The following is a 27,940-nucleotide window of genomic DNA, read 5'->3' on the forward strand; positions in this document are numbered from 1 at the left end:
CTTGGCTAGTAGCAGGATTTAATCTGATGATGTGACTTGCCATGGCTTGCCATGTCTCTAGTTCCCATCAAGAGAAGGTCTTATTTTGGGTCATACACTTCCCCACTTACTTTTCTGGGCTTCTACAGAAGCACCTGCTGCTGCCCAGAGCTTTCTAATGAGCTGTTTAGAGACCAAGGAACAAAAGACTTGCCTGTATTTTCACTCCTCTGCCCATTATCAAGGCTCTCTAAGCACGGATGAAAGCATTCCTGACAGCTCCCCTGCAATATAGGTATGGAGACTCTTATGAGGTCCTGACAACAGCTATCTCCAAAGACAGCAGCCTAGCTCCACACAAGCACTTCCCAGAACAGCCCACGAAGTTATGAAAAAGATATATACAGGAAGGTTAGTTTCTCTGTCCCCTGTCTCACCCAAAGAATGTAGTAACGTACTTTTTCTTCACCATAGTAACAATAAACCAAAAGACTGCCAACACAACCCACTAAACCTGGGAAGATTTTGTGACTACTAAGAATAATAGCTTACTAGCCATGGACTCATTTTTGTTGTCAATTCGCATTGCTGATGACAGCCAAGCATAACGTCACCCAAGCCTTAAAATGAGGTAAATCTGACATCAGCTGTCCAGCCACACACCCATAGGTAGCACTCCTAGTTAGCAAACTTTTTAAACTGATATTGTTACTTAGTTACTCTGAAGTCTGTGCTGTTGTGACTGGACTGGTTTTAATATGAGCTAATTTAAAGCCTTCTCAGATAGTCCTTCACCTTACTGTGCCCTAACACACAATGTGCCATTTTTTGAATGGGAGTAGCATTCAGGTGTTCTGGCCTTCATCTTATGCTAGAATTGTATTATCATTCATTTTTCTTTTTCTTCCTCTTTTAAAATAGAATGTCTAATCCATGTGGTTTCAGTTAAACATAAGATATAGGGTCAAAAAATTAACTACAAGGCATGAAATATGAAATCAGCATAAACATTTTCAAGTGGATAAAGTCTTAATCAAAAAAGGAAAAAAAAACCAACCACCAAACCCCTGCAATGGCCAGTTGTGCTGAAAGAGGAATTCTCATATAATTAGGTGATAATAAACAGAGTTGATCAGGAATGCTTTTGGAATCAACTGCATGCAACATTTTACTTCATGACCTTGGCACAAAAAGTAAGTATGCACTAACTGCACCTGCTGGTAACCCAAAATCATGACACATTGTTGGTACTGGGGAATTGGTGTATTACAAGAAGCACTGTGTGACCCAAGGACTGAAGTACAAAAAATCCAAAGGAACTGGATAGCACAAAGGTCATGCATTTGCTAGTGATAACAAGGATATGTGCAATACATGGGGAATTGATCCACTGAAAAAAAAGAGGAAAACAACCTGAGTTACTACTGAAATGCAAAATGACTACATTTCACAAATAAGATCTAGCTGAAATAAAGGCAAATGTGATTCAGACAGCATTTCTAGGAAAGATGGGGACATACTAATGTCATAGTTCAAGGCACCAGGGTAAAATATTACTTATAAAATGCTAGTACCTGGAATAGATTTTATACACCTCCAGCTATGCATTCATTTTTGGACAAGAAGGCAAAACACTATATGCTTCTGAAAGGTAATACATGCCCAAAACATATTAGCAGCATGACTATTTCAACAGAAAATTAGTTTTTAGACTCAAACATTAGCATGTAAATGCAAACATTTATTTTAAATATCAGTCTCCTCTGAAACCTACCTTTCAATTTACAAGACTGAGTGTATAAAACTGCCCAGGGATCACTGGGTACAGCACTTAATTAAACATTTTGAGAAACAAATTAGCTTTTCCATGAAAGAGAACTAGTGAGAATGTAGAAAACTGGTTCAGGTGTCATTTGAAATACATTACTTCCATTTCTTAGTAAGTGATTTTGTGCAATATTTAATAGGAATTTAAAATCTTGCAGGGATGGCACCCTTCCAGACAGAGATGAGAGCGATTTGCCCTACTCCACTATCTCCTCAAATCTGTTTGCTTACCATTGGATCTAGTCTCAGTCAAGACTTAGTAATGGACAGAATTCACAGCTCACCTTTGTACATTTGTATAAATCATGGTAGTCATTTTATGTTCTTCTGTAAAATGCAAGTTGACAGTCTGCATTGGGGCTTAAACGTTGGCTGTTAACCCCGAAAGACCATTTCTTCCAAATGGGCATTTCATTTATTTTTAAATAGCAGATCCATTGTTAGGAAGTTTTGTGTTGACTATCTGGATGGAAATGGGTTCTGCCTAGACATGCCCAAGCGACATTAGCCTTCTCAGCTTGAATAACCCTTTGGAAGAAGTGTGACTAGGTATCAAGTGACTAGGTATCAAGTTTGTGAACTGTGAGGTAGAAGATCTGAATCCAAGTGGAACACAGGGGAGAAAAAACTGGTATAAAAGGGCATAGCATCTCCAGATAAGGTCTAACTCCACCGAAGTAATATGCAGGGTAAGGGCCTGATCTTAAACACTGTTTGTGGGCTGCTAGAAGCACACAAGTGTCCTGACAGCTTTTTAGCTTAACAAGAGAAGAGAGCGCCTTGCGTAGTATAACTGAAATAGACAGCTGCATGTGATTTTTCTCATTTCTGTACACCTACCTCTACAACGACAGCTAGAAAATGTTCTGTTAATGTTCTACTACAGTAAAATACGTTTATTCTTCTAACTTTTCCTAGCTTTAGAGTAGTTTCTGAGTGGCTGACAAGTCCCTCCATTATAGAGGCTGGTGATTTGCACTTAGTCTTTCTTATAGTATGCACCAGCCCAAACTAGGCTCCAGAGCTGGAAAGGCCTTCCACTACACCGTACAAGCTCAGCAATGAGCTAGCAACACAACATCTCTGTTTGGGAATACAGATTTCCCAGTGAAAAATATAAACCAGTGTATGCTTCGCACAAAAGGAGACAGCAAGGTCTGTGCCTAAATGCCAAGAGGTTCCCATGAGGCTGCCACAATCGGCAATATTATTGCTCAGGGGGGTAACAGAAGCATGTATGTCAGGAATGCAGAAAACAAAATACTATTATGTTGGAAATCCCTTGCTGAACTTCTACGCAGTGCAGGTTTTGGTAATTAGTGTTACATAGAAGAAAGTGAAAATAAAAAAGTGAGAATGTAATCCATTCAGTCTTTACCAAGAATATATAGAACCCAGAAGGACCTGACTTAAACCCAATTATATAATATATCAAATCTAATAAGGGCACTTGACTGAAGTTTTCCCACAGACAGTAGAACATGCAGACATACTCATTCCTTCCCCCCCCCCCCTTTTTTCCCCTCTCCTTCCAGTACCAGGAAAATGGAGGAAGTTTCTTCTGTTTTCACTTTATTCTGAAGAAGTGGCTTAATTGTTTAAGTTCTAAATCATCAAAAACAGAGTGCAGAACTGCTTAAGATAAGCTGGGAAGTCAACAGTGATCTCAGAGTATTCTACCAGATAAAGTAAACATTAAAAAAAACACTAAAGAGGCTATTGATCTTAGATATTCCTCTTATATTTGTCCTACATTAAACTGTATCTTAGTGTTTTCCTCCTTTATAGTTTCTGCCTTAGATGGTAATTCAGAAAAGTGCAAGTTGAAAAGTGTATGTGATAAACTTGGTATAACCCCACCCACTGGCTGATTCAGGAATACCAACCGCAGCAATACCAACAGAGTATATCCTAGAGTAATTCTTTACCTTCTAATCTACAGATTAACCAAAAAGACCACTATCAGCAAAATCTGCTCAATCACTAAGAGATCGTAAGAGAAATGTTAAACTAGTGCACTTCTTACTACAGCCTTTAAAGACTGGGAGTTCCCAACAGAAGTGACTGTAGATTTGACCAAGATTTTATACATGCCAGATTTCACTCATATAAACAGATATTTAAGGCACAAATATTCTAATACTTTAGCCTGTAATAAAACTATTTAAACACAGCCTGACAGTGCTGAATTCAAGATTCACAATCAAGAACCCTAGTGTCTCTGAAGTACTTGAGAAATCATTAAGTTATGGAGCCCTTTCTTTACGAAAATAGTTATATAAATTTATATGCACCAAGAAAAATAAAGTCACAGGTTAACATTCATTAGGCTGTAAAGTTCTGTTACCAGAACACCATACTGGAACCAGTTACCAGCAGCAACAGTGCACTACATCAATAACCAAATGTTTAGTATTTGGGAGTCTGTGAAAAATTGGGAAATCTCTGCTCTGATCAACTTTTGTACCTGGGAGGCACTTTTTGCACCATTAACACAGAAGTCTGGCAAATCAAGGATTCAAATTCTTCAGCAAATTAAAGTTTGCAGGTATGAACATGAGTGAATTAATTACGTGTTAGAATTTATGGGGGAGATCCTAGTCAGTTATAGTCTTTCAGATATAAATTTGAGCTCAAATTCAATGTTGACAGTATCCAATCAAGCCAAGTAATTTCAGATAGGTTTGGAAGGGATCTCAGAAGTTACTAAACTTGTAAGCATTTCCACTGGAAGCTCTTGCGTGACTTCGGCATACTTAAAAAAAGTAAGTCTTGTCCAGTTTTGGAGAAGACTTAAAACTAACTGATCCAGTTTAGGTGGAAAAGTATGAAACCCAGCCTCCCAGACTGACTTTCACATCTTGGTCCTAAAATTTAAAGCCTATTAGAAGTTCAAAGCCTTTTCATCACTCACTCAGCCTCTTCCCAGCAGGGCGAATTCAACCCTTTTACTTTCCTTAATTCTGACAGTTAGACAAATCATAATTAGCAGAACACACATTTTTATTTTACTCCATCCAGCTGCAACAGTAAATATGTGTATACACATGCATACTGTCTACTTGTCTGGCAGAAGGATGTATCACTAAGGCAATGCAGGCAAGTTCAAGTGGTCTCCCTACCAGGAGAAAGCTGGCTCAGTTTATTTTTTAACAGTGTTATCATATAATTTTGAGTACAAGATATTGTCAGAAAAAATAAAAGGCTTCAAAAATCATCATTTATAAAGCTATATCACGTATAGTTCAGTATAGAAACACATTCTTAAGATGTTAATGAAGTGACACGTGAATAAATTGGTATTAACATGTTTTGGTACATTTTAAAACTGACAGCTTCTAAAAGCTTTAAGGCATCTTTTCTTTTGACTTATCCTATAGTCATTAAGTTGAAAACCAGAGCACAAATAATTAGATACTATGGTGACAGACAAAACTGCAGTGTCTTACGTATATAAACCTGTGCAGACAGACCTTTTCAATTGTTCCTTCACTTGCTACTAAAGCTAAACATTCCTTCTGCAAGGTAACCCTGCTAGCATACACAAAAAAAAAAAATTAAGAAGTTGAATATTATTAAATTAAATATCTACCTGAGAGCTTCATGAGGAGCTCAGATGCTGCCTTGACTGACATGTCCTGCCTCATCACATTTGCCTGCGCTTCCTGTGGCTTGAGTTTCTCCTCAGGGACATTTGGAGCTGAGGCTTCGGACTCCTGGCTGAACACATAGCTGGACTGAGACAAGGCTGAACTTGCAGCTTCTTCATCCTTAGGCTCCTCTTTCACTTTAAATTTAGGAGTCAAGGGCTCTTTTTGATTTGCAGCTGTCAAGAGAAGGAAAGAAGTGAGACTTAATGAGATATGTAATATATAATCATAGAGCAGCTAGTAATAGGAAGAAACCATAACCTGAGAAATGCTACAGTACATACTGGAAGCAAGTATGCCAAACAGTATTCACAGATGCTTCAAGAGGTAAACAAATTTCTGCATCTTTTGTACAAAGGGACAGTGTTGAAACACAAAACCTGCATGTACCAGAGCTGAAGAAACCATCCGTCTCCTCTTACTTTTTTGCCCCTACTCCTTCTAAAAGCATTCCCCCAGTCATTGGTTTGTAGGTCTTCTACAGGCTCGATGGAAGTTTAAAACATAATTTCACAGGAGGGCAAATTTGCCAAAGCACACGGGTACTACATATTGAGTTCTTAGAGCACGGAAAAGAGGCAAGAGATGAAGAGCAGAAAAACAGGAAACCTAAGAGGGGAGTAAAAGGGAAAAGAACAGCAAATTCTTAGGTCCTAAACGTTGGTATTTGTTAAGAAAGAGAACAGAGGGATTTTCAGAAGACAGCTCTGCACTAGAAGATGCTATTAGAGCACTGTTCCAGGTTCTACATCCATAAAGAAGAAAGAGAGCAAGTTTAAAATAATCCTTTCAAATACTCCATGTAGGCAGCTGCACAGCCTCAGAGAAGGGTACAGAGACCTTGGAGCTGCTTAAGATCTACACACTGAACAATGTTATTCTTGAACAGTCTTTCTGATACCCCTTGACAGTGGTAGATCCTTTGCACTGCTTTTGGTTGAAGGGATAAAAACAAAGAACGCCTCTCAAACAATACTTCCAAACCCAAGCAATATAAATTCACAGGCAGACTGCACGACAAACAGGAGGCTAAAGAAGTTGCACTGTTTTTCAGCAGCTCTTCTTATAATTCTTTATGTTTGACCATTAAGAGAGACTTCGTTCCCCGTCTCTTAGTGGCTTTTTCTTGTTCAAAATTTCACTTTAAATTCCCAGTAACACACAGCAGATGACTTGTTCAGTGCCCCAAACTTTGATGAGTTTACATCTTTCTCACCTCTCTAAACCTCTGTCTCCACAAATATGAAAGATAGAGCATCGTCCCCATTTTGTTATCTTTCTAAGCTCTCTCACCACTTACCTCACTACCTCTCCTACATATTTTTCTCCTTCCACATGACAGTCCCCTGCCTACCCTCATGACTCTTGCAGATAAGCTCTGTCAAATCTCACTCAGACCACGTTAGAAAGATGTACCCCACCACCCCTTTCACAGGCTGCAGCAGGGCATTAGAAGCCAACGTGCATTGCCTGCTGCAGACAGCTGCTTGTTTTACAAACCCATTACGCGAACAGGAAAAGCCAAGGAACTGGCATATCACAGGGATGGTAATATCCAACTGATGGGGCAGGGTATTAACAGGTCAAATCAACCTACCAAAATCTGGCAACATTCACCTGCTTAAGCCCTTGGTCTACTTTCTTCTCTACTTCACTGCTCCTTACCTACTCTCTAGCTCCTCACTTTCCTGGCTTATTCCCTCAGATACTCTCCTTCTCAGCAGTTGCCCCCAAATCAGACTTCTAGAGAATGTGAATTCCTGCATCCCACTGTGAAGTGCTCACCAACTCACAGAGACCTCAATCCTAAAATATGGAGTACAATTGCCGTCTTTATCGCAAATAGATGCTTGTTTGCTACTTTGAGCTTTTTTCATTTTCACACAATCCATTGTTTTGTGGTTTTCTTCATGTTTGGGTTGTTTGGTTTTTTTGATTTTTTTAAAGCCAATACATTACCCTGTAACACAACACTTACGTCTTTTCAGTTTATATTCCAGGGTTGTTTGATTTTTCTCCTTTCTTATTGGTTGGTAAGCCATTACCAAAGAACAAGATTAAAGCAAGCGGTATAAACAGTGTGCATTATAAACATAAGCAGCATGTACATACACATCGGTGCTATGCACTACTTCAGAAATTAAATTACCTTCTATGTGTAATTTTTAATATGACTTATAAACACTTTTACCAGTATTAGGAATTGCTTTTTCCTTTAAAAAAAAAAGAAAAAAGCAGAATATGAAACATTAAAGCATGCTTTAATTCATCAAAATACAGGTTAAGGCTGTCAAACCAATCTTAACTTTACCAAGGTACTTACAAAAAAAAAAAATCCATCTATCTTCTTTCCCCAGGCCTACATCTTTCTAAGTCAGTCTGTTCTGGGGTTTGACCTGGGGTGGTGGTCACCAAAAAAGACCCAAACCTTCTATGTCACACTACCTTCTGCAGTCCTTCTCTTTTAAAATATGCCACTCTAGCTGCTACTGAGATGAAAAATACCTCCACCAGGAGCTGAGAGCAACTGACAGAGAGCATTCTGCCTGAACTTTCAGAGAACCTGGAGAAAAAAAATCTTTTCGATTTATTCATTTCAAGAAAGTATTAATTGAAATTGTCCCAGAAAATAAAGGAAACATGAGTCTGAGTGAAGAGGTAAAGACGATCCACTGAGAGCAATCACTAACCTGTGAAGCCAGTTATGTTTCTGCCCATGAACCAGGGCAGAAAATGAACGCAGTAGAGGAAGCACTATAGACCAGGACAGCATACACTTTTACCATTTAAAATACAGAGGTGATATTAAACTCACATACATAGATCAGCGTAAGTTTGCAACCATAGACCGTGGTCAATTACAAGCCAGGTTAAAACAATGTAAAAACATCCATAAACAAACAGAATCACTGTAACAGAATACATGTAATACCACAGCCTTAAGCAAGGAACTTTTTTCAGAGTCAGGCGCTATAGTATGCAGTGGCAGATGCCTCATGGATTCCCCTACCACAAGAATGGAGGATCAAAGGGGGCACTTTTGGAAGAAATTAGCATTTATTAAACCCTCTTATCACCAAGCCAGAATCAGCAGCCAATCTGACCCAATCCAAGGGCAAGTGTCCAGTGGTACTTCTATGCTCTTCATCCCTGGGTATTCTCAAACTCTACTGAGATGAAGCCAAGTTCTAATAGCTCAGAGAACCAAAAATTCAAGGTAGGTCACATCAGAGTTTAAATAGTTTCATGATCGTGACACACTCAGAATGACTTGAATGGGGCATCCATTAACCTTCTCTCCTTTCCTATGTCTCACTTTCCCCTTCTCTCCCTACCCTACACATTAGCTTTCCTACTGTGAGAGCACATGCTGCTATAAGCCCCTGCTCCCTCACACTTCTGAGACACCACCCCGGATAACAATGCTAAAACTACGCTGACAACAAAACTACCAGCACAACATCAGCCTTAATCTAAACAAGCTCTTCATGAGATCTGTATACTCAGTTTGTCCCTGTGTGTCTACCAGAAATCACCTATGAGAAATATAAAACATGGACAGGGTCCCACAATCCAGAGGAAGTCCTGAAGATGTGCATTTGGCAGTATTACGTGAAGGGGAAAAGAAACCCAGACTATTGTTCCTACCTATGTTGCTGGTTCTGCCTACTTTAGCTGCTTTCCTTTGGACAGAAGATAGAATTAATAAATTAGGAAAGAAGTAGGGATTTCTTTCTTTAATTAACTGACAGCACATCCTTGAACTGACCACACTTTCCAAAAATCAAGCGTTTCAATTGTAGATAAATCACAAAAATAGAAGAGTTATTTACCTCATTTTTCTTCCCCCAGAAAACAAAAACAAATAAAATGAGACAACTATTTGGTCAGTTTCAACCCAATTGCTTCCACTAATGGGGCTTTTGCTTCAATTAATGGGGCTTTTACTCTTTCTTGAAATATAGTAAAGCAGGTTTCAACATAAATTAAGCCTAAATAGAAGGACAAATAAAAAAAGGGGGAGGCTGTCCAGTCTATAAGACCCATACATTAAAACTACAGGGGAAAAAAACCCCACCCAAAACCAAAAAAACAAACTACCCCAAAACCAGCAAAAATACCACCACTCTTGCCTCTGTCCCATCTCGGATCCACAATTATGGGCAAAATTGCTCACATATGGCAAACAGCAACTATGATGCATCCACTAGTCATATTAGGGAAAACAATAAACAGATGTAAGAAAAAACATTGCAAATAAGGGAAATAAAAGTTGACTGAGACCAGTTTTTAAAAAACCCTATGATTGAGGAATCTTTTAAAAATTAGAACTAGACAAAGATTAAAAAGATGATGTTGAAGTCTATTAAAGTGTATCTGAACTACAAAACTATTACTCCCCAGAAGGAATAACATCTTCTAGCTACGTACAAAAATAGATACACATACATATACTTAATTTGTATTTAATTTACATTCATTCTGAACTGCAATGAGAACAGACTGAAGGATGTGTTGCCTGCAGACTCAATTCAAAAAACCCAGCAATTTAATTTTGAAATACACAGCAAGGAAAAAACCAACCCACCCAGCAAATGCAACCAACAGGCAGCAGTCTCTCAAGCAGGGTTGATAATTCTCCATTTGTTCCATTCCATATCCAGAAAAAAACCCAACAAACCAGATTAAAGAAGATTCCAGAGTGCTGATTTTTATCTTCCTGGCAACTGGAATCATTTGATCCATTTGGCAAAAGTAGATGATGAAAGTTGTAACACTTTCCTCAAACTGCTAAAAGCCACAAGAAAAACTTTGGGCATCTGCCACTGATCTGAAACACTGCGACAGAAGCTGCTAACTGCATCAGTCCACTTACGAGGATTTCTAAATGCTCAAAATGTTTGTAATTGAAAGGTGAAGAACAGGCTGATTACTTCAAGCCAAACTCAATGTTACAAGTCACAATCAGCAAGGAGTTGGTCACCGTTCCATCTATCTGAGCAAGGAACATGAGGAAGAAAAAAGAATCCACAACAAAAATGCTGCCACAAAAGAGGCCACGAGAAAAAGTGTCTACAGAGTGTGGGTTGAAAGGAACCGTGACGAAAACGCCACAGTACACCGCTACACCACCATATTATTTTACAAGTGATGCCTGACTACAGCTACAAAGATGAGAGATAGCAGGTCAGTCACGGCTAAGGGAAAGGGGGAAACTGAGGACCCATTGCAAAAGCCACTGCAAATTGAACTGGTCTCCTTGAGATCTTGCAGGAAAATCTTCCTTTGCAATTCTCCTCAGAGCCACCATGGCAAGAGAACCATGGCATGACTTCTACCTGAGGAAGAAAGGACAGTGTTTTATCCAGGTCCTACTGGAACTAGAGCATTTGAATGACACAGGGAGCCTTCTGTTCCAGGTGGTAAGTTGTGACCTGTGCTGGTTAAAAGAAACCAAGGATCTTTGACAGATCAGTTCTGCGGTATTTGGAAGGCACATTTCCCTGACGCTGGACATCATAGTCCTGAAGGCAGCTGTGGTCAATAAAGGTTATGAATTGAGTCTTCTACTGTTTTCGATCTAGTAATTGAAATGTGCAGGTATGTGTTGGCATTCTGTGTGGAGACTATGGCTTATATTTGATGACATTCGAGAACTGCGTAAGGGGTACAAACACTGCAGAAGCCACCACCGGTGAGCTAATTGCTTTGCAAGAAAAATCTATGCAACTGGAACCTGTTGGAGAATCTCTAGACTAAAATCCAATTGGGCTGATAAATTACGTTCAACTTATTAAACATAGAGGCTGTATACACTGTTAAGTGGCCCAAAAGGAGAAATACTGTTCTTCTGGCAGGACAGTCAAGCTGGTCTCTCTTTTTAGTGCCTTCTGCCCTGGAGTATTAATCTGTCCCAGGGCACCTCATGTTACCTAACCCTCCTGGAGAGCTAATTCAATTACATCAAATTTTCAAAGCCCTCTATTCTGCTCTCAGCCAAACAAACTAACTTACAGGGCTCCAAGGAAGAGGATGGGAACTATCAATGAAAAAGCTACTTATGACTCAAGGGCACTCAGCATTAAAACATTCCTTTTTATCAAAGCAGTGGAACAGCAGAATAGACAATCATGAGAAGCATGATGGTGCCAAGACTTGCCACCTCTGGGCTTCCAGAGACTACTTAAAACATGAGGTCTTCCAAACCATCTTGCATAAGTATGTTAAAAATGTGTAAGCAGAGGTTAAGAAAAGGCCAGCTAACTATCCTGATCTCTAAAACTGCTTTGCATTTAAGGAGCTGTAGTCAAGCAAAATGAGGCACAGCACTGGAGAACGACCAGTCCTCCTACTGTCCCCTCAAAATTTCACAATGTTCTAGTCCAAGTGGAATGGAGAAATTAGGCAAATTGCTAAGGCACCTGTAGGACCACACATCACCCCACACCCCATGATGTCTGTTATACAGCCAAAGTCCCACCTGCTAAACAAGGCTGTAATATCTGCCATGACCGTCTTCTCCTTTCCAGATAAAAATCAAAATAATAGCAGAACAGGTAAAATTCTGGGGAAGCTAAAGAAAAGAGGGGGAGGCGAGTGAAAGGAGCAAAGGGAAATTTGTTGCCAATAAGAAAGAATTGTTTGCAGTATGGAAATTTCTTCTCTCTACAAAGGAACAGAAACAGAGGAGAGAAACACCACCAGAGTGACCTTTATATTTGTTTAAGAAAACAAAAACCAAAACAAACAGAAATGATTGAACTAACAATGTCTTCAATTCCCATTTTGGATAGATGTGACAGAAAGGCTCATGAGCTAGGACTTCTGCCCAGAGTAATAGTATAATCAGGGAAGCAAAAGAGCCATCAGTCCAGTCTAGTCTTATACTCCAAGAGTTTGTGTAGATATTAAAACTAAATCATAAGCACAGAGCTGGTCCAGAATCATATGCATGTCTTCTTTTCAGTTGTACTGGGCTGAGTATACAAAAAGCAGTTTGTTATCATGCATTTTAAATGACAGAGTTTACACTGCTTTATCTTGCTGAATTCTACATACTCCTTCAAGATGTAACACATGATGGGTATGATTTTAAGGATGTCAGGAAATTATGGACGTAAAACTAGCAATTGCTGAAAAGAGACTATAAGGGTAGTGATATATTAGTGGCAAAGATTAGTATAAGCTTTTATTCGCCCAAGTTTTAATTAGCAGTGCTATTGCCCTTTTTCAGGTTTATTTTAAATTGAAGGTCTGTATGGAAATTATGAAAATGTGAATCTGGAGAGACACTTCAAAGAGAGATCTTGATGACATCACAGGTATTTATACTGACAGCAGCATTATGGAATTCACAGTATTTTTAAGTAAAGGATATGGCTCAAGAATTGCCAGTCCTGTGCGCTTACATACTCTGATTGAAATTTTATGTTCTGGCATAAACCATGAATCCTAAATAAAGGCAGCATGGTCTTTTCTTTGGAACTTGCTACACAAATACATCAATTATGACAATTTAATTGGACTTGCTTTTATTTTATTAAAAATAGCTGTTTGAAGAGAGTTCAAGCCAGTCAGTTCAGTACTGTCAACGGCAAATGCTAAAACATTTCAAATTACTTGTGTTACCTTTAAGGAATGCAGTAATTTTCAAGGCCAAACAGAACAAATAATCTAAGTGATTACTTAGCTTATCTACTAATACTTTGTATGTAGCTGTCTGATGATTTACTATTTCATTATTCCATTAATGGAATCAGCTAATAAAACATGAATGCAAAGTCCAAGTACTTTGGACAGTCACCAAAATCCCATGGTGGCATTATTTTCCAAAATAAAGATTTGACTCCTCACACAATAGTGACAACAGATATGACTTGAACTGGGAGAAAACATAGTTTATTGCCAGCCCCAAACCCTCAGCATGTTATGACTCCTTCCTCCTCTCTATTTTAAAGTTTTTCCATGCAAGTAACTTGGGGAACATAAAAAGAACTGCAGAAGCAGGGCATGTTTGATAATATACACTGTCACAAGATGAAGAGACATGCTTTCTAGAGTAATGCACTTGGTGACCACAGAGGGGTGGGGGAGAGAGGCCAGAAATGAAGTATGCCTTACAATTACTGTTTCCACACAGAATTCCTTTGAGATCAATAGTGCAAGAATCCCATTCATTCTGATAGGATCCATTTATTTATGAATGTTATGAAAAGTAACTGTAGCACATAACATAGGCACAGTAGTTCCTTCACTAGAGTACACTGGCCATTGTAATTTGGATCACTGTGAAAGCTGTTTTTTATTACAAAAGAAATCAAGCCTTAGAAGTGGGTAGAAGGACATCAATATTTAAAGAGATGTGTTGTATAATGCCTGCCACTGAAACCTTTGAAACAGGAAAAGCAAATACTCTGCAAATTAAGATATGAATGCAGTTACAAAGTTTCAATGTGGAATTAATGGACCGGGGGAAGAAAACATTCTGGCAAAGCACTGATCCAGCAAAGTACTCAGGCAACTTAAAGCCTCCAAGCAGTCCTACTGAAATAAGAGAAGGAAGATCTGAAGGTAAAAACATGCCCATGCTTAAATATTCTTCTGTTTATATGTTGAGTCATCTGCTAATTGTCTTTACAAACAATAACCCTTTCCAAATTTAAATAAAATTTCAGAGAACCCTTTAAAATTTCTTGTGAATTTAAAAGCATCTCCTGCCTTAAACTAGGACCTAGGGAATGGAATCTGGAAAAAATTTCAAGATCTGTTCTTATTTTTAGATTTACATTTGGTGATTTGTGGTATGCCTTATTTCATAAAACATGTAACTAAAAATCTTTCTGGCAAGCAATGGCACAGAATTAGGGCTGAAGGGATTTCAGAAGGTCACCAACACCAGTATTTCTCAACCTCTTGAAACCTAAAGCTACCCTAAGCCGTTCTGAAAAAAAAAAATCAGAGGCCATTTTGACCAGTGTCATCACAATCCATGTCTGGCCCACTCGAAATCAGGTCTAACTTTGAACATTTGTGCCTGTTTTCCCCCGACTCAGCTCTCTACAGCTTGCTGCCTGTTTTTGTTCAGCTGCAATTTCTGGCAACTGCTTCTGATGTCCTATGGTTCAGTGACTGAGATACACAGATCTAGTCCATCCTACTGCCTAATATGCGATCAACCATATCTGACAGGTAGTTATCTAACCCATTTTTAAAATTCTCCAGTGGCAGAAATGCCATAGTCTCTCCAGCCAAACTATCATGGAGGTTTAACTACCTCAACTTTTGGAAAGATTTTCCTAATGTCAACTTAAACCCTACAGCAATATAAACCTGTTATTTTTTTGTCCTAATTACAAAGAATCACCAACAGATTATTTCCTTCTCTCTGTGACAAACTTTTTAATGCATTAAAGGCTTATTGGTGACTCTCCTTAGTCTCCTCTATAGGCTTCACAGCCTCACCCCCTTTTACCCACCCTCACTAGATGTGTTTTCTAAACCTCCAGTCATTTCTGGTGCTTCCTTTGAAGTCCTTCCAACTGTCTGCACTCTTCATAAACTACAGTCAAAACCTTGGACTTCAGCAAGACTGAGAAGAGCAGGACTGTTTCCCCCTTCTTTGAGGCTGTTTCTCTGTATACATCCCAGTACAACAACTGCTGTTTTAGCACCAGTATGACGTTGTTAACTCCTGTTCCTTTCCCACAGAACTGTTGCCCAGCTACAACAGTTCCTGGTTTTGTATTTGTGAAACTGTTTGTTGAACAGTTGCGCATTTTTTACAGATCTCTCTTGACTGCGACTCTTCTCTTTCAACTGTGAACTACTTTCAACATACTGTTTTCCAATCATCTGATATCCACTTCATCTAGACTGGAAACGTACTGCACTGCACAATCAGAAATAATACTGAGTGTCAAGATTATATACATGCTTATTAAGATTCAATTTTAAAATTTGTAATAGTTAATAAGCACCAATTTTGTACCGTCTTTCACCCTAGCTGCACCAGTTAAACTTCTGGAAACTCTAACTCTTGGGTCTGAAGGGAGACAAGCACTCCTCTGAGTTATGACCTGGAAAAAGAGGAGGCTGAAACTGCACAGAAATGAAAACCAAGAGGCCCTGAGGTCTGCCATGAAACTGGAGGTATACAAACTGACACCAACCAAGAAGAGGAACAATAAACATTGGCAAGCAAAAATAAATGTTCATTTAAACCATCAATATTCAATAAGAATAAATGCCAAATTCTAAAAGTCTATGTATCTGTCTACTACTTCTTTCTTAGCCACAAGGCCTGTCAGAGAAGAAAATTAGATTGTTTTGACATAATTTGGTCTCGACAAATCTGTGTTGGCTGTTACAATTGGCGTATACAATTTGAGACGTCAAAAGATTTATATCATTGAAAAGGTAGGGCCAATAACTGAAGTTCTGATGGGCCTAACGAGAGTGTCATAATAAAGAAATCACTCAAAGGAACCTGGTTCAGCACAGCAAGCAATCAAAAAAATGCAGCTAATACTTAGCCAACTTGCTAAAAGAGAATTACTTCTACTTCTGCTCTAAATTTATGCACACTGTATGGAGGAAAGCATAAGCTAAATGTATATAACACAATATAAATCTCAGGAGAAAAGAAATTCCTTTCCTTTTAACATTGCTCTTCTTGTGTAGTAAACTTGGTGACTGGCAGTACATTTTCATCCAAATATGCACACATACAAAATTACAGATACATCTCACTCCCCCAGTGACTTTATAACATGTTGCTAGGTAACAGTGCATACAAGTCAGGTTTCAAGACCTTTAGCAAGTCACCATAAAATAACTGCATAGGCCTTTTGCATGAATAATGTACATTTGTATCCTTTTTCTGATGCCAATAGATCAGACATTGAAAACAGGACCGTCTGCCAAACTGTAAACAGCTCCCCATCAACTGGTACATGAAAAACAACACATCAAAATGTTCTATGTTTTCTCAGCTTTCAGGCTTTCCCCCCTCTCTTGCTTTCTGCTCTCATTCTCGCTACATGCAGTCATCAGGAGCACTACCATCTACAGGTCAGTACAGTTGATGTGTAGAGCCACTCAGTGCACAGCAACGCAAATTTAAGATAAGATATCAGAATGACAACATATATGGGACAGCTGTCAGACAACGTAAAAAATGGATTTTATAGAGTCCAAATTTGAAACTGAATTAAAAAATGTACAAGTAAAAAAATGTACAAGCAAATCAAAACAGACTCATCCTCACTCATTTCTTCTTGGTCATAATAATAAATTATATCAACAGATTTTTTTTTATTTTTTTTTTTTTCAATGGGGGAGGTTTCTGTGGCTTCTTCCAACCACACAGCAACCCATTTGTGCCAGCCCATTTCACCTCCTGCTTGTCCTCAGCCTTTTTCCGTTTTCCTGGTTGGCTCCACGAAGCCTCAAGCTTGATTTCTTGTGTTTACCCATTCTACTCAATTCCCTACAGAACTGCAGTCCCAGAGGTATAAAGGTCTGGGCAGATGAGGACATCAAGCTTTTCCAAAATAAATGGCTGTGGTTTCACCAAGGCAATGGCATTAGGACAGAGCTAATTCCTTAGTCTACCTGACAATAAAATTTGCTAAAATGCAACTTACATTCCATTTAAAGGAAAAAGATGACCAATTATTCTCTATTGAAAAGGGTATCTTCTATCTCCAAAGTCTAAAACTTGCCATATGGACTGCCATCTCCTTGTGAAACAGAAGTTTCTTCAGTGACATTTTTCCTGACTTCTTTCTCTTTAAAAATTAAAGGCCAATTTAAAAAACATTTAGTACAGAACATCCATCCAGCATGTCCACAATTCTGAAGTGTTCAGTCAAATCAATAAAAGAGCACATAAAATATAATAGATTCACTCTAAACACATTCTCCACTTCAGAGTCACACATATGAACATCATTCTTACAGCAATAATCTGACAGTGAAAGAAAACACAATGAACACATGCTTTGCATTAGATATGGATTTCAATTAAAATAGTAAAAAAACTTAAAAGCTGCTCTTCCTGAATCTCTAGGACTACCTTTTTAAAGTGTTAATAATCAAGAAATGCAGTAACATTCATACTTCACACATATTTACTAGTTAGACCTCAAATACTACTCTGAAAGGAAGGTGACCAATACTTTTTTGGTCCTATTTAACAGATGGGTAAAGGCAGAGAACTTAAGAGCTGAATTTTCTAACATGCTGGGCCCTTGTGACCCTCAGTGATTTCAAACCAGAACTACAGGTATTCAAGCATGCCTGAAAAACACACCAAATGAGATTTGCTAAGGTAATTATCAATGAACATGAAAGCCTGGATAAAAAGTTCTTACTCCCTATCCCAGCAATTAAAAAACAAAATCGTTCTCTTCTCTCACTGTTTCCCCTCTTCCCTCCATCACGCACCTCTCCTTATCAAAAGAAACAAGAAATTGTAAGTTAAGAAGTTGCAATGTTTTTCTCCCTGCAATTCCACGACTTAGTAAACCCAAGGCAAAGTGTTTCTTAGCCCATAAAGGAGCAGCTGATGCTGCCGCCTGCTGCTCAATTACCTGACAGCTTCATAAGAAAATCTGATGCCATCTTGACAGAGATGTCTTGGCTGAACAGTGCCGATGCCGTATTGGCCACAAAGTCAGAGGAGTCTTTCAGCTTTGTGTTGTTGGGGGCTCTGTCGACAGTGCTAAGAGCAAAAGGTGCAGCTGAGATGCCATTGTCATCTTTGGGCTCTTCTTTCACTAGTAATGGTGGAATACCTCCACTAGATTGCCCAGCCACATCAGGTGTTTTAGATACCAATGCTGATCCCGTAAGGTCAGGTCCACCTCCTTCCCTCTGTGGTCCCGGGCAGGAGTCACTGTTTAGCTGTGGTGACCCCTTCACCTCAGTTTCTGGTATTTCCTCCTTCACTTTGGATTCTGTCCTGAGGAAATGTTGATGGCAACGCATATGAAGTTTCAGGCTGAAGTGGCGGGAGGAGGTAAAAGGGCATAGCTGGCATTGAAAGGTCTCACCCCTGTCTTGGTGCTGATGAACCTGGTTCAAGAGGTGAAAGATAAAAGCATGTATTAAGCAAAACAGTTTACTAGCATTATAGAAATCTCAACTCTACACTTCTCACACCATTTTTTAAAAAAAGAAAAGTTAACTAATGGGTGAACTCTTCATTCTGAGCACTTGGAAAGAGGTCAGGCCCTAAGAACACTAGAATTCTTTCACACATAAGTCAAAGAACATAAACAGACTCAACAACAACAACAAAAAAATCAGGAACATCTGTTTCTGCAGCGTGGAAATGATGAAGTCTGCTTTGGATCAAACAGTCCTTACAACTGGATCCTGATGACCTGTCAGCACATAAATAGACTTCCAAGCTATAACTAGTAGCTTTCTTGGATAAAAAACAAACAACGCCCCCCTATCTATTATATGTTCTGCTAAGCATGATCATTCTGTGCAATCTCATAAATAACAATTGTTCAGAGCAACTCAGCGAAACACCAACTTGCATAGCAATGTCCATCATCAATTCATGTACCATTAGAGTAAAAGCACAGCACCCGGCAATACCAAGGCACTACTGAAACAGTTTGTTGCAAATTAATTCTACCTGAAAATAAACAGCTCAGTATGATAAAATACAAACATGAGAGATGCTGTTTGACATTTATTCTATTTTATCAGTCAATTAATGATCACAGTTAATCTTACTGTCCTCATATTTTGACTGCAGGCTCTTTCTCATAAAGATTGTGTGCTCCAGTATGACTACAATGTCTAGTATCCTCAGGCCCAATCCTGATTACCTTTTAGAGAGAACTCTATCCATCCATCCATACGTAATGGTTTACATATTATTTGAACAGACACACTCATTAATACAAACTATATACATATCATTATACCATTTCTTGTTCAACACAGTACTCATGAAAGGGAAAGAATGATTGAGCCCAGCATAATAGTGGCAGGTATATTGAAAAGTTTTTTCCCCTATAGCTTCACAAATGAATTTTAAATCCTGACAGTAGCACTCCGGGCTACTCCCGGCAGAAGGACTGGCAAATACATACATTTTTTCCTTACTAATTGATGAACATGTGATCAGGACAAACTGGCACCAGACTGAGCTCCACACATTCGTTTTCACTTGTGACTCGAGTTGGTTGGAAACATTTCAGTGAGACAGATTTTTGTTGCAAAATGGCAATTTGTTGAACGCAAAATATTTCACCTGAAACATGGAGAGGTTTGATGAACTCTTGGCAAACCAGGCATGTTTCCCCTACCCTACTGAGTGGCACTCTACCCCCCACTCCCTGGGCTTGGCTCCGAAGCAGCCAGCTGTGCCAGGGATCCAAGGCTTGCTGCTGTAGCCTGGGAATCCTAAAGCCCTGAGAGCTCCAGCTCTAATCAAAACTCAGCTCTACACCAGGGAGTCTGGAAAACCTAGCTTTAGCTAAGGCTTTCAGCACTTTCCAGTTTCCTGTAGAGCGGAGATCTAGATCCCCAGAGTCCTGGTGCAGATGCTGCAGATCTCTGGGGTAACGGCAGCATTTCCCAAACACAGCTCTGTCAAAATTCAGGTTGGAGTTTCCCATGGGTTTAGATTTCACCTGATTAATTTTCTATATAGCAAGAGGAATTCAGTCACAAGCTCATATCCAGCATTCCCAGCTCTACGTATACAGGACCTGAATTCAGGTCTGCTAAAATGTGAAGCTGGGGGACATCCCTCTTTTAGCCCTTTTTACATTCAGTGAAGACACATTTCATTAGTGCTGTATAACTTTTCATTCAGTAGGTCTTCAAGGGCTCTGGAGATTAGGTACTAAACAAACAGATACAAAGAGAGAATTTCTCTTGGCCAGCTGCTTTACAGGATTACATTCTCAGTATTGTATAATCATGACATTTACAGACAAAGTAATTCTGGAATCTTAAAATTGCACCTGACAACAAAAAAATTAGAAGCTAATGCTAACCTAAGACAGTTTTAAAGCAACAACCTTGCAGAACAGCAGCACAATAAATTCTAAATATTAACAGGTTACAACAGAAATGCCAACCAGATTGCCTGTCTACACTACTGGAAACAGGATGGTCTGTGAGCACAGCAGTATGTAAGCACTCTTCTTCGTGAAGAGCACCGAGATGTACTAATGGTAGCAAGCACTCTCACCATGGCAACTTTACCTCCTACACCCACTGAGATTCTGTATGCCAGGGTTTCTCTCCAGGATCCCCTTCAATCAACATTTCCCTGCCCACATATTTAACCACTTCTTCTAGAGGCCCCTTATCACAATCATCAATATGATGCCTTCTGAAGGCTGCCACTGCTGCAGTCAGGTGGCAAAGTCTGTGTGGGAGCCCACCTTCTCTCCCCAGGAGTATGGCATGCCACCCCTGCAATATCTTTTGAGAATGGATAAGAATAGGGGGGACTGATTCATCTGATTTGGATTTTTCTCCTGCCCAAAGACAATAGCAGCATCACCAATGGATTTGTCATAAAATAAAGTATGTTTATAACTTGCAGCAAAGGAATGACAGAACTCAAACCCAAAATTTAGAGTTTTGAAAGAAAGAATTCCAAATCTACAAAAAAACCCCATATGAAACCACATCAAGCCGAATATTAGCCCCCAATGTCCTGGGTCCAGTCCCACCATAAGATTTTTTTTTTTTTTTTAATTCCCCAAAACAAATAGTAATATTTAATTAAAAATTTGAACACTATTAGAAATAGAAGCTAAGAATTAAAGTATTTTAGAAGAAAACCTATTCCTTATTTTCTCATTCGAAAGCAGCTAAAAGAGCCAAGAATTGCCGTTCTACACTACTCAGAGGGAAAAGTCAAGGTAGCAACTACTTGCTGCAGAATAAGAAACAAGAAACCCTGTAGAGCTACACAGAAAGCCACAGGGGAGATCCAGGTCACACAATGTTACAGTCCAAAAAGCTGCCTTCTCCCTCCACGAGACAGAGAGCGGCTCTTACACTGTGCTAATGCTACCCAAACCATCACATGTCCTCTTTAGACTCAACTAAGCTGTTTCTGCAAGAACGACAGGCAGGAGACAAGAAGAGGGCAGCTGACAAGTTTCCTCCAAAGTCCTAGTCTGAGCCCAGTTGCTGCCAGATTTGGATCTCTCTGAATTACACTACAACAAACCACAGTGCGCAACCTGCTCATAGATAATGGTTCTTTCAAATTCCTATAAAAATACTGTTTGACTTATGTCAGAAACATTTAAGGACTTCTGCCTTCTGAGTTTATTTCACATAACTGTGGATATTCTGCTTGGCTGTGCAAAGTACTTGTATCATCTTTATTTTAACCCTACAGTCTTCCCAGTCTCAAACAATATTTCATGGTTCTACAGTTTTTTCAGTGTGTGCTTGATGATGTATGCAATAATTTTCAAGAGAACTATACACTCCTTACAAACTTTAGGCCTAGTTTGAGGACTCGGGTACAAATTATCTATTGGTCAAATTTATTTTTTTTTTTATTTGTGTCTTTCAGTTTCTCTTGCTGCCTCCTCATTCTCACAGTACAAGAAAGAAAAGAAGAGGCCATTCAATTTATCATCTCTATCACATGCGTTATTTTGATCACACCTCCTTTCTATACCTGGCAGTACCATTCTTTTCAGCTTCTTTCTTCAAAAGGAGTTCTTGCCATCCCACTAATCATTTTCATTGCCAGCTTTTAAAATCCCTTCTATTTCTGATACGTCTTTTTGATGCAGTGACCAGAAATGAATATCGTAAGTGACAGCATACCATATGTTAGTAATAGCATTGTAATATTTTCAATGTTGTTTCTGTTTTATTCTACGTTCAGATATCTAATGTACTTTAACAACTGCTGCGCATGCCAAGAAAAGGTTTTCATTGAACTATCTACAACGATACCCAGATATTTTCCCTGAGTAGTTACAGTTCATTATATCAGACAGCAAGGTGCAGTTTCCAAGGTGCAGTCCCTTGTATTTGTCAACAATAACTTCATTTGCCCCCTTGTTTATCTGTCAGCCAGCCTCTTTTTATTCCCTTTCAAGCTTTGCCTTTTCTAATCTTGATTCATGCACATAAGGTTGCATCGTCTACGATTCTCTTACCCACAGTCATCATTTTGTGCAGATCACATTTGCTAAAATATGCACAATTCCACTCTTAGTAATGGAACACCCCTCTGTTAGCCTTTTGTCATGCTTAAAATTGCTAATTCCTTCCTACCCTTTGTTTTACTGTCTCTTGGTGAATTTCTAATTTGCCATAGTACATCACATTGCTTAATTTATTTGGCAGCTTCTCAGTGAGAAGCTTTGCCAAAGGCTTTTTTAAAGACCAAATAAATTTCAACTGATTCTTAAGTCCATGATTTTCCTGACATGCTCAAAACATCTTAGCAGAAGAACACATGATTTTCTTTTACAGAAACCACATGTCCCTATCATATCGCATAATTCATATCATTGTAATTTTTTGTTACGTTTTTTGTTGACATACTAACATTTCTAGTATCATAAGCAGTTTCTTAAATCATCTCTTCACATTTAAAAGCAACATCCCTGCTGATTTACCAGCCAATTTAAGTCATGGGAAGTACACACTGGCCCGTACAGATGTACCACACTTACAAATACATGAGATCCCACCTAACAGGGTACAATGCAGAGTAGGGGTGAGGGAAACAGTTACACAGGCACATCCTGCCATTTTGTAGTACTAGTGAAGTAGATCTTTTCCTTTCCTCTTCCGTAAAGTTAGGGTAATGCTCTGCACAGGCTCTCCCTTCTAGTTATGAGGCACAGGAAGGGAAGGATTGGTATTCACCTTTCTTTTGTGGGACTTAACAGGGTTTTTTGATTATTATTTTTTAAACACTCAGAATAAGAGGAAATGTTCTTTCTGAGAACCTTCATCCCTAAACAAAATCAGAACATATGGGGCTTGGGGTGCTGAATCCATTCGCTGCTATATTTGTTTGCTTCTAGCTACTCAACTCTTTACTTACTTTCTGTAACCTAACTATCACTTTTTTCTTTGCCTGCTATAGGTTTGGGTTTTTTTTCCCCACCAACTTTCAAGTGGATTAACCTACAAGAAACCCAGAGAGGGACTTGTTACAAGTGCATGTAGTAATAGGACAAGGGGTAATAGCTTTAAACTGAAAGAGGGTAGATTTAGATTAGATGTAAGGAAGAAGTTCTTCACTGTGAGGGTGGTGAGGCACTGGAACAGGTTGCCCAGAGAGGCTGTGGATGCCCCATCCCTGGAAGTGTTCCAGGCCAGCCTGGATGGGGCTTTGAGCCTGGTCTAGTGGAAGGTGTCCCTGCCAATGGCAGGGGGGGTTGTACTAGATGATCTTTAAGGCCCCTTCCAACCCAAACCATTCTACGATTCTATGATTTCCATGAGGGGGATCTGTTTAAAGCAATTACCACAATCAACAACTACTACAACCTAGCCATTTAGCCATACCTCCCTACCCACTGTTTTTTTCTGGGTTTTGTTTTCATTTGTTTTTTTTTTTTTTTTTTTTTTAAATTCCTTTTACTAAAATGCCATCTTCTGCTACTACCTTTAAGTAAAATTGAGAAGTCTCCATTTTGCATCTATCATGTGCTCTCTGCTTTTTCATTTCATGCTTTTTTCTGGCAAGTTCCCTCATTTTTTTAAAAATATTGCACTTTCAAAAGTTTAGTGCTATGGTGCTAGTTTTGATATGATCCTTCCCCTCAGGACACATACATTATTTATATAGCATTTTCTTTTTGAAACTATTTCCTTGCTTTGCTTGAAAGCAAAGGAAAAAAAAAAAAGCCTCTCTGCAGGGCTGGACTGGACTAGGTGTTAAAAAAAAATAATTTTTTTTTCTTTTTTTAAGATTTAAGGTGTCAATGCATATCCCATCTTATCCTTATCTCACATGCGAAAAGTGACAAGATTAAAAGGCAGATATTTGAAGTCACTTGTGGTACCTGTCTGAGACTCAGGACACAGATTTCACTTGTTGAAAAGCTGTGCAAGTTTGCATTACCTCCCCTTGGCTGAGGGAAAGTAATGGAATCACAGGCGCCCCCAGGGCTCTTTAAAGTTAGCTTAAACCAAACTAAGCAAAAATCCCTCCCATAAAACACAGTCAACCTCCTTCTCCCAATATGGTGAAGATGCTTTAAAATAACCTGTCCTATACTTCACCAAAATGGATTAGGAATGCATATTCAGTTGTCTGACCCTAGCTGAGGAAGAAAGAGGGAAAAGCAAATCATTAAGGGGTAGTGAGCACCTGGCTACATTCTTCAGGGCCTTTCCTTATTCCCACTACCATGTAATTAATAGCCTCTCCCTAATCAGGAGATTGATTATAACCCTCTTCATATTACACACGAACATTAATCTGAGATCTCACTACATGGTCCCTTTCATAAGCAACAGAAGCAGGAAGACCCCGTAGTTGAGCATCACGCGACCTGCTTGCCATTGCATCTAGCTTTTCTGTTAAGCTTAATCTTCCCTTTCCTCATTTTCTGTCATACCATCACGCTTCAGCACATGTTCAAAATGCCAAACTTCTTTTCCACTGCTAGAAGAGCTGGCTCACCCATTTCTGCCTTAAGTCTATATAGCAGCACAAGGAACATTTATAGATATTATTTTTGGCCATATGCTCCTCTTCCTCATTCCCCCTTCCAAGTGCTCAGGCTAATATCCTGTTGCTTTCTTGGAACATATCTGTATGATCTCACAGCCTATCTGTCCACCAATTGCTGAGGAAGATAAGTGCATGATGCAAAGACACCAATTGGCCAAAGTGTGACTGATGCTTTTGGTATTACTCTGAGGTAAATTTAATCCCTACTTCCCTACCAGGAAAAACAGAAAAGCCTGAACACATCTTGCTGAATTACACTACCCCCTTCCATTGCTTTCTGCAGAAGTAGTACATAAGATTCTGTCTCTCTCAAGAGAAGAAAACAACATATTCCAACTGAATCTATGTTTAGATAAACAGAGAAGACTCAAGCACAATCCTTGCTGCCTGCTTGGACAAGACACCTCTCTCAGTTACCCATTCATTTTGCCCAGCTCCGTTTTCAGTATTCTCAGCAACCCTGGAAACCATACTATAATACCAGAATCAAGTCCCGAGATGCTACCTCCAGATTCCTGGGAATAAGGAACAAAACTTGTGGTTATGCACGTACTATAATTTGTCTCCAAACCAGACTAATAAAATTCCTTACTGTTGTCTATTTTAGGATTTTTCTAAGGTGCCTACCACTGTGGTATCTAAATGCAATATAACAATTATAGGTAACACTGTGTGCCTTAAAAGACAGTCCACTCAGCCTCCCTTGTTCATTGTGTGTCTGTGTGGAAACTTTCTTTCTGCTTCCCTTCTTGCCTTTCACTTCCTCGCCTCCAGCTGGGAGTTGGTCCTGGCAAAGTACCCTTACTGGAAGAACGCTTCATCAACATGGTGAGTAGCACATATAGATCTGAATATGGGTCAGGGCTGGAATCAGTCCAACTCTGTATTAAGATTTTCTCTATCAGGGGACAAGACACCAAAAATGCTGGCAATGTGGTATTCTGGGTCAATCAGTTTGACATGTTATAATTACCACAAAATTACACAGTATTTATATTATAAAGTTATTATTCATGAACCTAAAGATATACACAATAAGGAAGGCCCATATGGACACACACAAACCACTCCTGGAAATTAAATCTCTAAATAACCAGTTTCAATGGAAAATGCCTACAGGAACCTAGTAAAAAGATGAGGTGCTTCAGCTCATGGCTACGCTGCCTAGGAGGAAACAAAGACAACACTATTGGATTTTGAGGACTGCAGCCGGACAAAAGATCTCAACAGGTTTTGCCCATCATCCTTATCAATAAACATAAAACCTGAAAAACAAAGAGCAGCATAAAGGAAAAAAGCTTGGCTTGTGATAGCATCCTAGAATAAAAATTGGCTTACAATGAATGACAAACAGCAGCCTAATACCCTAATTTTGAGTAGCCTTTTTGGATTTGAAAAATGTGTCTTCACCTGTAGCCGCAGTTGACTCGTGGGGAGGGAGAAAGGGGTGGAGAGCTAGAGGCAGCTCTACCTTTGTAGGTTGCCTGCCAGGAAGGAGATAAGGCCAGGTAGCTCCCAAAGGATCCTAGGACAACAAAGAGAACTGAAACATCCGACAGGCATAACCAGAACACTGCATCCTAAGTAGCTCCCAGCTGTGCTATACTATTTCTGATGTGTATTCATTCCATTTTGAACACTGTTAGCTTACAGATGTGTCAGTTATTATAATCTCATACTTATTTACATACAGATTTAAAAGCAGCATTTTTTATAATGACAAAAGAAATCTGATATTTTTTATTTTTAATCTTGTTATCAATTTATATTTCCACCAAACAATTCAAATTATGTCTGACACTGTTGGACGCATGACTAACATGCCCCTACCTCATTCACCTGCTTCAATTTTGATGTGATAGAAAATACTTTTACAAATGGCCCACTCAATTGAGAAAAGTCTATGAAACCCACTGAAACTAAGGTAAAACATTATCTTTCAGATTCTCGTGCTTGTGATTCTTTACATCCATAAGAGTATAACAAGGACAAAAGACCAAATACAGGCCATCTAGTTTTGTAAGACAATTGCCTTCATCTTAAACAGGGAGCAGTTTTACCAGCAAGGCCATCATGAGCTGCATGACTGGACTGCACTGACTGAGGAGACTTCGGCTCTTATTTCCATAGTAAGGCTAACGGAGGCTGTAATCTCCTACATTGTGTCAAGCAGCTCCGGGCCTGACTCTGACCTCAATGATGTCTAACTGAGCATTACTTGGTAATAATTACTATATTACCAAATAATTAACACTACATGTTTGCACAAGGGGTCTGTTTTAAGATGACATGGGCACAGCTAACAAAGAGGTTTATGTTAGGTGGGGAGCAGAATAGCATGCAAGAGCTTCAGATAGCCATCAATTTGATAGCACACAGAGACAGTAAAGAAGTCCATAATTTTCTCCAACATCTTACTTGTGACCACTTATGGAAATCACCAAGCCAAAAAGGAAGGGATAGGCCCTCAACCTGCAAATAATAATTCCAAAAAGGCAAAAAAAGCAGAGAAAAAAAATTTCTTCAGGGAATAATAGGGATGCCCTTTACAAAGCAAGGGGCAACAACAGGTCTTTGCCAGGGAATAGCAAGCTTTTAGGTGATACACGCTTCTGTGCAGGCTATCAACAACCAAAACCAAAAAACCCTTCTTATCGTGCTGTGTTCCCATTCCTTCTACTCATCTTCTACTTGGGACAGCCATCTGTGCCCTCTAGTTAACATGGAACACCAAGTCCTAAAAGAAAGAGCCACAAACACCAAACCTACTTGT

At 39.2% G+C, this 27,940-nt stretch overlaps 1 protein-coding gene across 1 annotated transcript in view; it reads right to left on the reverse strand.

The window, feature by feature from the left end:
* Positions 1 to 27,940, reverse strand: part of ZNF827 (zinc finger protein 827) — a 92,323-nt gene that overhangs the window by 48,825 nt on the left and 15,558 nt on the right. Inside the window, exons 6-7 of the mRNA XM_010576329.1 lie at positions 18,050 to 18,533; positions 5,399 to 5,632 (exon numbers count right to left, since the gene is read on the reverse strand). Coding sequence (XP_010574631.1) covers positions 5,399 to 5,632; positions 18,050 to 18,533 — 718 coding nt within the window. The remainder of the gene's footprint in view (positions 1 to 5,398; positions 5,633 to 18,049; positions 18,534 to 27,940) is intronic.

The sequence above is a fragment of the Haliaeetus leucocephalus genome, unplaced genomic scaffold (genome assembly GCF_000737465.1).
Source record: "Haliaeetus leucocephalus isolate CR32 unplaced genomic scaffold, Haliaeetus_leucocephalus-4.0 Scaffold21, whole genome shotgun sequence".
In the NCBI taxonomy this organism is placed as follows: domain Eukaryota; kingdom Metazoa; phylum Chordata; class Aves; order Accipitriformes; family Accipitridae; genus Haliaeetus; species Haliaeetus leucocephalus.